This window comes from Eutrigla gurnardus (genome assembly GCF_963514095.1).
Source record: "Eutrigla gurnardus genome assembly, chromosome: 3".
Lineage (NCBI taxonomy): Eukaryota > Metazoa > Chordata > Actinopteri > Perciformes > Triglidae > Eutrigla > Eutrigla gurnardus.
Window position 1 is genome coordinate 1,364,100 of NC_139917.1, and position 12,225 is coordinate 1,376,324.

Here is a 12,225-nt window from a genome sequence, read left to right on the forward strand (position 1 = left end):
TTCCGACGCCCGCTCCACGCATCCTGTCGGGGGTCCGCTCATCTCCCGTAGCTGTTCCAACAGGGGACTGTCCGATCTCTGCTTCAAGCATCCTGGCGGAGGGCTGCTCGTCGCCTGTTCCTATTCTAACAGGGGACCGTCCTATGCCTGCTTTATGCATCCTGCCGGGGGTCCGTTCGTCACCAGTTCCTGTGTTGGTGTCGCCTTCACTGTCTTCACCTGTTCCTGCCTTCAACTGTTCCTGCATCAGTAGGGCCTCTGCCATCCTCAGTTCCTGCGTCGGCGGAGTATCCCGGATGTATACGATATATGTCCACCACCTCATCTGTCCTGCCTTTGTTTCCCGGTGTTTTTTTCTGGATTACTGTATGTAAATTGTGTTTTTCTGTTTGATTATCTTGTTCTTTATTTTTGATAGTGTTTTTGCCCTTGTGGGAGTTTGGACATGTTTTTTGTTAGCTTATTATTTAAATAAACCTTTTATTTTGCCTTCAACCTGCATTTGGGTCCATACCTCCTTTTTTCACCCTAATCCCGTGATAGATCCACACTCCTCTCTCACGTTCCCCAACAAAGAAATTTACCCACTCTCTTTAACTAGACCACATGCTGACAGTCAACACTCACAGCCGCCACACACATACACTTAGTGTATGTTTCTTTATTTTGAATAAACCCTTTTGAACATGTGTTTATATGATATATGATATCAATGAATCCTATCAACCTCTGCTCTGCAAATAATTCCAAATTCCTTCAACATGTGCTAATAGTTATTTATTATTGGCATTTTAGTATAAACCCCTTATTATTGAGACTGAGTCAAGGTTATATTATCCCTGATTCTAGGGTGGTGCCCCATTATAATTGATTGTATTTATAATACTATTACATACACAATTATAATTATATATTAATAACTGAACCTGCTCTTGCTAGTTTCCCAAAAATTAAAGTAATGCTTCATCTTCCAGTCATGACGATGATTTGGAGAAAAGTAGGAAAAGAAACAAACAACATTAACAAATACATGAAAATAATGACTGAGACAGTGGAGGCCACATTAAAATGCATGCAGTCAGTGAACTGTCGGGTGTTTTTGCAAAAGCGGGAAGCAGCTGTTACAAGCCTACAGCCATATGCAAAATATTTTGTGCAGCCTGTAAATGTTCAGCTAAAAGTGTGTGAAAAGTATTTCTATGCATTCATGTTAAAAAAAAAGTATATAGGATATGGGTAATTCTGATTGACATGAAATTTGACATACATGTTCCGCTGAACTAGGAAAAAAGCCTGGAGAACTGCTAAAGTCTGCCTGACTAGAATTTCCACCATTTAGAAGTTTTTGAATAACACATTTTCATTCCTAAACCAGAGGTCTGTCGGATAATTTTTGGACGAAGTGTATGATCCATCCATCCATCATCTACCGCTGATCCTGTATTAAGGGTCGTGGCAGGGGGGGGGGCTGTTAGCTGAACGAAGCATATGATACCTTTTATTGAATTAAAATATGAACTTCAAATGTATGTGGCTCAGCAATTCTCCACAATTGTTGAGCCAATTATCACTAAACTTGAAGGAAATGTCCACATAAGTAAAGAAAACATACCCTGAAAGGTAAATTCACTTGGGGGTGAAACAAATAAAAACAAAATCATATCAAAAAGGTAAAAAAATTTGCAGTAATATTCTGGAAAAGTAAATGTTGAATTATGCACTTACAGCTCTCCAGCTGCATGATGCAGGTCTGTACATCCATAGGGAAGTTTTTCAGATCCATTGGGCATGACAGAGTCAATGTTAGTCTGAGAGCGAACAGAGAGGGAGAAGTGAATCAAATAAAATGACAGTTGTCATTGATAAATGTTGAACATATGTACAGTATCAAAGAGCTTTTATCTTTTAATGTTCAACTAAGTGGTGATTGTGGGTCTTTGAAGGTCAAAAATAGATCACATCCTCTAAATACACTACTCACAAAAAGTTAGGGATATTAGGCTTTTGGGTGAAATTTATGGAAAATGTAAAGAGTTCACGCTACAGTGATATTATATCATGAAAGTAGGGCATCTAAGTAGAAGCATACAATGGTGATTTCCTCATCTCAAACAATTTATTGAAACAAAAGCCAGCAAGATATATGCTATATGGTGGGTATACAACAACAAAAAATGTCAATGTCTCAATGTGTGGCCAAAGGACGTCCACGTCTCTGCTTTCTGGGACTCTTCCAGTCTCTCTGTGTCTCTGTAGCAACCTGCTGATGATACTCTGTGACTCTCTAAGCTCAGTGGTTACTTCCCTCTGACAACATCCTGTTTGAAGCCTCACAATGGCTGCGTTTCGGATCGCATGCATTTGCGCCGATGCATGAACGAGACTTGAGAGGATCCGCCGGAACTCGCCATAAACAGGTCAAGTTCCCACCACGTCAAGTCGGACACAGGTGCACTTCACTGACTTTTTTTAATTTATTTTTTATTTAAACTTTATTAATAATTGTATACAAAACAAAAACTATCGCGCCAGGGGAAACTTCACGGACTTTGCACAAAGAATATGGCCTGCCCAGTGGCGCTGGCTTTCTTCGTCGCTGACGAACTCGAGCCGAGGCATTTGAAGTCCCGTTGTTGACGGAGGCTGAGGAATTTTCTCACGTGGGAAATACCATGTGATAATTCTAACCAACTAGGGCAACGTTGAGGGGAGTGTCTTATGTCCGCACTTATTTCAGACCATCTGCAGAGAAAAGCATGCGAAGGGAGGTACCCTGGAGATACCGCAAGTTTTTAAAGTCATGTGACATGTCGCAAAGGGAAGTTATCACCAGCATTTGTGACGTTTTTTTCCCAGAATGCCTGGTTTTGCGAGGCAAATGCATGCGCATGCTTGATTCGAAACGCGCCTATTGTCAAAATTGAACAGCATGATGAAGAGGACTGTTTAAATACTAATCCTAATTGAACCAGGACATTGATTGGTTGATTCAAGGATCAAACACTCAACACACAAGTCCTGAAACATTTTAGAGTTGGACATGTGCATTCAAAGGTTTAGAGAAGGTCAAATTAAGTTCACCTGTAAAGGTTATAGTGCATTTAAGATTCATCCTGGAATTTCACCTGAAAGCCAAAATATCCCTATAACGTTTTGTGAGTAGTGTATCTAAGATACAACAGCTGCCATTTAACTCTTGCTATGTGTCACATCGATTGTCACACTCCTGTCCTGTTTTAAGGTCAACTATGCATATTTTCAGTTTCAATTTCCTGTTTTATTTTGTTAAGTGTTGTGATTGCCTGTGCTTGCCTAATGTTTCTCACCTGTGTCCAATTGTCTCCTCCCCTCCCATGTAATTAAGCCATTTCCCCTCCTCTTCTGCCAGATTGTCTTTGTGTGAGATATCCCTGCAGCCCTTCCTCGAGCGTTTCCCAGTGTTTGTTCGTTATTTGACCTCCTTTGTGTTTTTTGCCTGCCGGATTTGTCCTCGCTGACTGCTTACTTGTGTACCTCAACTGTTCATTAAAACCTTGAGCCTGAGCACTGCACCTTGTCTGTCTGCACCCGTGGATCCTGCCTTTTCAAAACAAAGATAGAAACTTGCTTACAGCAATAAAGGCCTTTTCTCAGCATCTCATGTCTAAAGTCAAAAGAGCTGCGAGTATTCAAAGTGAATGTGCCAGTAAAATAAACACATTCTTGGGGATTTTCACAATTACATTTTTTCCTCGGGACGTGAAACTGAAAATGAAATTGAACAGACCCAGCCCTTTGTCAAATAAAATTCTTAATTAGTTTACTCCACATTATTTTGGGTTGTATTGTGTATTGTGCAGTGTTCATACACTCAAAATTAAAAGAAAATATATCTTGTTGCTACGTATGATAATCACGTATTCATCCAAATGCCATCTTGTTTACACCTGTACTGCGGGCCTGCTCCACACTTACCTTATAGAGTATAAAACATTGCCATTCTTAAATATCCTGAGCAGTTTGTTATCTGTAGTGACTTCGTGAAAGTGGGCGCCCTTCTCGTTGGCAAAGAACAGGTCTGGTTTCCATATGGAATCTAACATAGAGGGGTCCAAGTCCAGAGAGTCATCTGGGTATTCAGCATAGGCGAGTCTGGGGTCGTTCCACTGCTGACGGAGGAAGATATTTACACGGTAGTCCTACAGACACAGAGAATAACAGGAATACATCACTCTCAGAGACATTTAGACAAACCTGAAATAACATGTTGACTTCCCAAAAATAAAAATGCATGATGAGCCAAGTGTGGTGGAGTCCAAGTATAATGGAAGATTTTTCTATCATTGCTCAATCAATGCTTTAAAATATGTACTGAAATGGACCTATTCTGCTCCTTTTCTGGTTCATACTTGTATTTCACATTACTACTAGAACATGATGACATGCTTTATTTTTCCCATCAGGCTGTGCTGCAGCAGCTCTTCTCAAACCCTCTCTCAAACACTCTGTTTGACCCCCTGCCCCTCCCTCTCAAAAAGCCCGGTCTGCTTGAATTGGTCAACCGCTGAGTTTGTGTGATCAATGCTCATTGTCATGATCTGTGTTCTTTGTCATGTTCTGTGTTTCCCTGATTTGGATTTTGTGTTTTATTTTGTAATTTTGTCCTTTGGTGTGATTTCTGTCTCGTACTTCCTGGTCTTGGTTGTTTCCGCTGTCTTGACTCCCCCACCCTCTCGTGTTGATTACCCTGCCTGCCCTAATGTGTTTCACCTGTTCCTCGTCAGCTCCTTGCCTCCCTGTGTATATAGTCTGTGTGTTTCCCCTGTCTTGTTGTCGGTTCATTGTCGCTGTCACCCCCTGCATGTTGCACCATGTCTTTGTCTGGATTATTCGTCTCTGCGTCCTGCCTCCCTTGTCCCTTCGTGTTTTGGTTTTGTTCGTGTTTCTTTGATGACCGTTTTTGCCCTTGTGGTTTTCTTAGTTTGATACTTTGTTTTAGTCTTAGTTTTGGTTTTGTATTTAGTTAATAATTTAAATAAATCCTTTTTTGTACTGCATTTGGGTCCTCACCTCCTTTTTTCCCGAGTCCTCGCCGTGACACTCATATTGTCTCTCCTAACAGAACGAGGGGAAGGGGGCTTTGTCTGTATCATACCCCCTGAGTATAAGTCACCTACACATCGCCTCTCTTGGATGACCTGGGTGTCTCTTGTTTTTGACCCATACAGATTATTGCTCTTTTCAGAACATTAACATACTACATGAATAGCTGGGAACCCCTACTTCTGTGCTATGGCAGTCAAGGTTAGAAGGAAATAGGTGGGTTGCAGCGACCATTTAGCCCAGGGTTTTTCAGCTATGGCAAGTTAAGGGACCGGGGGCTGGACATTTTCGGCCCCTTTCTGGCCTCATTAATTAACACCTTACACTCCATATTAGACATGTTCTTCTAAACATAGGATAATAAAGATATATGCTCCTTACCCTGGGGGCCTGGTAATGTTTTAAAAAGGGGTACCAAATATGAAGGATACATATTTCCTGCCATTCTACACCTCCTAAACTTTTGAAGTCAAGAAACAGCCACCTGCACTGGTCTTGATGAGTAAGATTGACGCTGCCATGGAAACTTAGTATGAATCAAGAATGATGTATTTACAGAGAGTTTCTGGGTCACAGTCAACCATAGTAACTCACTCTCATTTGTGTATATGTCTCACTTACACTCTGATGTTCAAAAGAACTTCTAAGAAACACTTTTTTTCAAGCTGCAACATCAGCTGAATTTCTTTCATTGTGCAAGAATTGATTATTGGCTGGTTGGCTTGTTGCTAGGTGACGAGAGCGGCAAAGGTGACGCAAACTGCTGCGGCTTTCGGAGTATTTAAAGGCCCCAGTTGTTGTAGACCGTGAAGGCCACAAGTCGCTACCAAAGGGCCCTTGTTGCTCTTAAGGGGTGTTCACACCAAGCGTGGTGGAAATTTTTTGTGAGACCAAATAACATGTAAAGTCAGTACACAGATGTGAACTGTTGCATATTCACAACGAGATTACTGTGGCGCGAATGACGTGTTGGACGAGAATGTGGCAAATTTTGCGTGCTGACACGAAACCAATCAGTGTTGAGATTCTAGTCGTGTTGTTGCGCGCATCCCTCCCCTTTTCGTCGGTTGCTCCCTCGCCGGCATGGAACCAATTAATAGATTATGGACAGTTTTAAACTTCTCACTACGCATACCGAAGTCTGCCATTAACGGCGAGGGGCTCACCTGGGATGACGTAGTAGGGAAGAGGGAGGCAGCCCCCAGTCCAGCCTGTCATTTGCATGCCCAATATTAATTGAAAGCTCTAGTCTACGATTTTTCACTTGGTTGTTGGTTCCGATCCAATCCTCGCTCACTCTCCTGCTCCTGCTCACGTCTCGTCCTGACTCACTTCCACATTTGAAACTACGAGCGGACAAGACGCTTGTTTCCCTGAGCAGTTCAGGTATGGAGCAGGGCCCTCACGTGAGTTCAGAGTGAGATTTCGGCTGAGGCTGCGGCGTCAGCACGGGGCCGGGGAGGGGTGATTGTGGCGAGCAATTGCCGAGCAGTGTGGGATCGGGGACGTTCTGCAGTCGGGGTGAGAGACACTATTACTGCTTTGTACATGTTGTGGAAGTCCCGGACACACCGGGAATCTAAACGGCGTCCTGCCTGAGTTTGACCCGGAGGGAATGTTTTTGAACAGAAACTAATTGTAGATTTGGGTTTAGGCATTCTGTGAGTAAAGCTAGTTGTAACATTTAGTCTTGTCTAGATAGCTTGTTGGTTAAATTCTTGTGAAGCTGTGCATACTGAGTGGACACTTAGCTAGTTTAAGCCAGCTCAGCTGTAGTCAATAGACTTGATTGGAGGGAGGGGCCCCAGTCTGCGCATGAGGTAAATTGAGCACTTAAAAGCTTGTCACTACAGCGTCAGGACAGCAGAATGCCGTCGAGGAAGTCCATTGAGGTAGGCATAACATCTAAACCACCACCCATCGCAGCCATGTTTCCTATCCCAGTCAGGACATCAAACTGGAGAAGATTTTACCAGAGACCCTTTGCTCGAGGCTGTAACCCATCCAATCTCTGCTACCCACCATTCTCCACCAGTAAGGAACTTGAAATACTAGGGGGGCTGTGGAACTGCCAGTCTGCAGTCAAGAAGGCGGACACCATTTCAGCGTATGCCTCCCTGCAGACTCTCCACTTCCTGGCACTTACGGAGACCTGGATCACCTCAGAAAACACTGCCACTCCAGCTGCCCTTTCAACTGCCTACTCGTTTTCACACTCCCCAAGACGAACAGGGCGAGGAGGAGGAACTGGGCTCCTCATCTCACCCAGGTGGTCCTACCAGGTCCTTCCTCTGGACCACCTACCCCGATCTGCACTTGAATTCCACACTGTCTCTGTCACCCTTCCTTTCAAGCTCAACATCATAGTGATCTATCACCCACACGGTCCTCTCGGTGACTTTTTAGATAAGATGGATGCCCTCCTGAGCTGCTCCCCTGATGATGACACACCACTCGTCGTCCTCGGTGACTTCAACATCCACCAGGGAAAGCTGCACTCATCTGAATTCATTGACTTCTTCTCCGCATTTGACCTTACACTCTCCCCCTCTCCACCCACTCACCGGGGCAGGAACCAACTTGCCAGAGCCTCATCCCACTCCTCCGTTCTCATTCTCCTTGACCTATCTGCTACATTGGACACGGTCAACCACCAAATCCTCCTCTCCACCCTGGCTGAACTTGGCATAACTGACTCTGCTCTCAACTGGTTTACATCATACCTGACAAATCGCACCTTTCAGGTCACATGGAATGGCTTTATGTCCAAATCCTGTTCTCTGGACACGGGTGTCCCTCAAGGCTCAGTATTAAGACCGCTTCTGTTCTCACTCTACACCAGATCACTAGGTTCTGTTATTACATCGCATGGATTCTCCTACCATTTTAACGCAGATGACACCCAGCTGTTCCTCTCTTTTCCCCCAACCTCTGACACTCACATTTCAACTCGCATCTCGGACTGTCTGGCTGACATCTCTGTCTGGACAACTGCACATCACCTCAAGCTTAACCTGAATAAAACCGAACTCCTCTTCATCCAAGGGAAAGACTGCCCTCGCATGGACCTGTTGGTCACTGTCAAGGGCGTCACAGTATTGCCTTCCTCAACTGCGAGGAACCTGGGTGTAATCCTCGATGACCAACTATCCTGCACCCCCAACATCACTGCTGTGGCCTGATCCTGCAGATTTTCCCTCTACAATATCCGCAGGATTCAGACTTTCCTCACAAAGGATGCAACGCAACTCCTGGTTCAAGCACTGGTCATCTCCCGCCTTGACTACTGCAACTTTCTCCTTGCTGGACTCCTGGCCTCTGCGACTAAACCATTGCAGCGTATCCAGAATGCTGCAGCACGCCTTGGCTTCAATCTACCCAAATTCTCCCATGTGACCCCCCCTCCTCCGTGACCTCCACTGGCTCCCTGTTGCAGCACGCATCCAATTCAAGACAATGGCACTGGCCTTCAGGGCCATCAATGGAACGGCTACCTTCAAACACTGGTCAAACCACAAACCCCGAAGCGAGCACTTCGCTCCTCTACTTCAGCTGGCCGGCTGGTACCACCATCGCTGAAATCAAACAAATGTCGCTCAGCAAAGTCCAGACTCCTCTCTGTTCTGGCGCGTCAGTGGTGGAACAAACTCCCGACCAATGTCAGGACAGCAGAGTCATTTGCCATCTTCCGAAAAAGGCTCAATACTCACCTGTTCAGACTTCACCTCGACTCTAAATAGCATGACCCACTAACCCCCCCCCCCAAAAAAAGAAAAAAAAAACCTTACCTATAGCACTCTGATCATAGCACTGTTGCTCTTAAGGTATGTTTTGCTGAACAACTACTACTTTACTCAGATGAAGACCTAACACTTGTTCTATTTTTAGCTCTTACATTATAGGCAATGATATGTTGTGGTTTCTTTGTTTCCTTCTTTTGACAAATGTACTTATTATAAGTCGCTTTGGACAAAAGCGTCTGCTAAATGACCTAAATGTAAATATGATTTTATTTATTTATCTATTTTAATTGTGTTGCTGTGCGGCTACAGTGCCTATACTTTCCTCCCCTTTTGTAATGAAACAGGGGTATCCCTCCTTTTTGTAACGGTAGCGCGGAAGTGAATTGTTTTACTCTCTGGGTGCTTGACTGTTTTTATGGACCCACTGTGACCATCTTTTAACGTGTGTTTTTTAGGTGCACCGACCCTATTCTATTTGTTGTTTTTATTTAATTAAAAACCTTTTTATTAACTGGTCAAACCACTGTCGTGGACTTTTACATTTGGACTTATAATAATAATAATAAACTTTATTTGTATAGCACTTTTTGAAACAGGATGACAAAATGCTTCACAGAACAGAATGAAACATAATTAAAGAATTACAGACAAAAAAACATTGAAGACAGTACAATAAGTATGAACAAAAATACCATAAAATATAGCAAATGGAAGAGAGCAATGTGTTAAAAATGATAAAATCACTATAAGAAAGCTTTTACATAAAAATTTGTTTTGAGAAGAGACTTAAATGATGAAACTGATTTAGTTTGTCTGAGATTCTCAGTCAGGGAGTTCCACAACTGAGGTGCCCCTACAGCAAAAGCCCAGGACCTTTGGTGACAAGGCGTGATGTGGGAATGACCAGGATACCCCTACCCGAGGATCTCAGGCTATGCTCTGGCTCATAGGGGACTAACATGTCTGAGATATAACTTGGAGCCAGACCATGCAGAGCTTTAAATGTTATCAGTAAAATCTACTCTAAAGTCAACTCTAAAAAATAAAGGCAACCAGTGAAGAGAGGCAAGGACGGGAGGAATATGGTCTCGTCTCCTAGAATTAGTTAAAAGCCTAGCAGCAGCATTTTGTACCAGCTGGAGGCGGGATGTGGCTTTCTGACTCCACCCAGAGTATAGGGAGTTACAATAATCTAAATGTGAGTAAATAAAAGCATGGATAACCTCTTCAAGTTCTGTACAAGATGCGAAGGACCTGATTTTAGTGATGTTACTCAACTGGAAAAAACATGATTGAACAACACTCGTTATTTGGCCATTAAAAGAGAGATTAGGGTTAAAAATCACCCCCAGATTATGGGCAGCAGATTTAACATTGGTGGACAGGCCACCAAGATTAGACTGCATGGAGCTGATAGCATCTAGGGGGCCAGATAGCAGAATCTCGGATTTGGCTTCATTAAGATGGAGAAAGTTCTGAGACATCCAGCACTTTATGTTAGCGAGGCACGATATGACACGGGTCAAATTACCTGTCTCATCAGGCTTAAGAGGGACATAGAGCTGGGTGTCGTCCACATAACATTGGAACTGGACATTGTGTTTAGAAATGATATCCCCCAAAGGAAGCATATAAATTGAAGATCGACCCCTTATCTGTGTGTCTGTGGGAACCTCTGAGTGTTGAGCCAAAACCAAAAAGAAGATCTTTGGGTGAAAGTCCCAAGGTGGTGTCCCCAGAGACTGTGGTAGAAACAACAAGGTCACTGCCGTATTTATGCCGAGGCAAGGTTATTTTCAGTGTTTACGGAGCAGCTACAGTGTTAGCATAGCCTAGCTCTGAGGGAGCCGAAAGCCATTGCCAAAACAAGTATTTTAAAAGTAATTTGCGTATCGTCTTGCGGACAGACTTAACAAACCATGACTTTGCACTTTTAACCAATTGTCGTTACTTCGGCATACTCTTTCTCCGTGTATTGCAATTAAATCAAAACGGTTTTTGATTTTGGAACATAGCTAGTGCAAAATGTGGCTTGCTACATGGTGTGAAGCCCCTTGGGCGTCCTAACCCTAACAACTTGCTGAAGAGTGATGGCAAGCAACGATGTGTGCTGCCTTATTTACTGTGGCATCTGCCAGTATTTGAGTAGGCACGTTCTCATTGGCTGGCTCAACATATCAGTGGTTGAATGTGTGATCATGATTGGATGACAGTATTACTCTTACCCCTTTTCCAGCAACGCAAACCTGGTTCTAGTGCCGGGCTGGTGCCAGTGCTGGTCTGCAGTTGGTTCAACTTGCGAACCTTCTCAGAATGTGTTTGCATTTCCACAGGCTAGAGAGCCCTGAGAGCCATGTCGGTACGCTATACGTCTGCATAAGTCTGAGGTTTTCCACAGAAATGCTAGTGCTAACTTCAAGCAAAACTACAATGGAGGACCACATCGCTCCTGGCTTTGCGAACCTATATTGAAATCAACACAATATGGACATTTTACAGGAGTCTTATCTGTTTATGGGCACTCCGTCTGAGGCCTGTAACAGATTTGGGAGAAAGGATGACACAGGCGACAGTGCTTGTAGTCAGTGCAGCTTCGCTCAGCGGAATTGAATTAACAGGTCACAAAACATATTCCCTTTCTCCCTTTTCTCCCCTTCGTATTTTGTTCTACATTTTCCAATATCGTTTCATCAATACCAGTATACAAAATGTCAGGACACAACAAAATACATAGGCTAGTTACATGTTCAAGTAAAACACATCTTTCTCATTTCAGAGTAATCCTGCATTCAACGTACCACTGTACTAATACATCTCCTTTCAATATAATAACTGAGCTAGTATTGATTTACACATACTCAAAAGAAACAATTTGAAATACAGAAATATCAGGTACTCACATGTTCCCTAATTTAACCTCATAGGGAAACTGAAAAGAAAACCTAGCATCTTGCTAGTAGCGACCGTTAGTTCAATACAAATGCATGAGCTGAAGACTTCACATAATACCACAAATACGTTCGCATCAAACAATAACATTAACTGTTTACATACCGAACAGGTTTATGAAAAATAGCTATTAACCCCAAAATGTAATGTACTGGAGCCAAAACCTATTATTTGCTGGAGCGACGCGATAAAACGTTTACAGCCGGCGCCATTTTAGGCCACCCGCAACACAGCGAAGAACCGTATTCTTCCCGTTTGTTCTGAGAACCATATAAATACACCACATACTCCTCAAAGGTCTACCTAACATTACATTTAAACATAGAACAACTGTATGTAATTATACAATGTTTATCACCAACCTGTAAAACAGGAGAAAGGATGACACTGCACTGACAGTGCTTGTAGTCAGTGCAGCTTCGCTCAGCGGAATGAGGAAGTAAACAAAAGT

At 43.2% G+C, this 12,225-nt stretch overlaps 1 protein-coding gene across 2 annotated transcripts in view; it reads right to left on the bottom strand.

The window, feature by feature from the left end:
• The window catches only part of glra3 (glycine receptor, alpha 3), a gene marked incomplete at its 3' end in the record, with an annotated part of 92,323 nt that overhangs the window by 26,755 nt on the left and 53,343 nt on the right, over nucleotides 1-12,225 (bottom strand). For both annotated transcript variants that reach the window (XM_084004976.1, XM_084004975.1), the window contains exons 4-5: nucleotides 3,955-4,178; nucleotides 1,726-1,808 (exon numbers count right to left, since the gene is read on the bottom strand). In XM_084004976.1, the coding sequence (XP_083861102.1) occupies nucleotides 1,726-1,808; nucleotides 3,955-4,178 (307 nt within the window). The remainder of the gene's footprint in view (nucleotides 1-1,725; nucleotides 1,809-3,954; nucleotides 4,179-12,225) is intronic.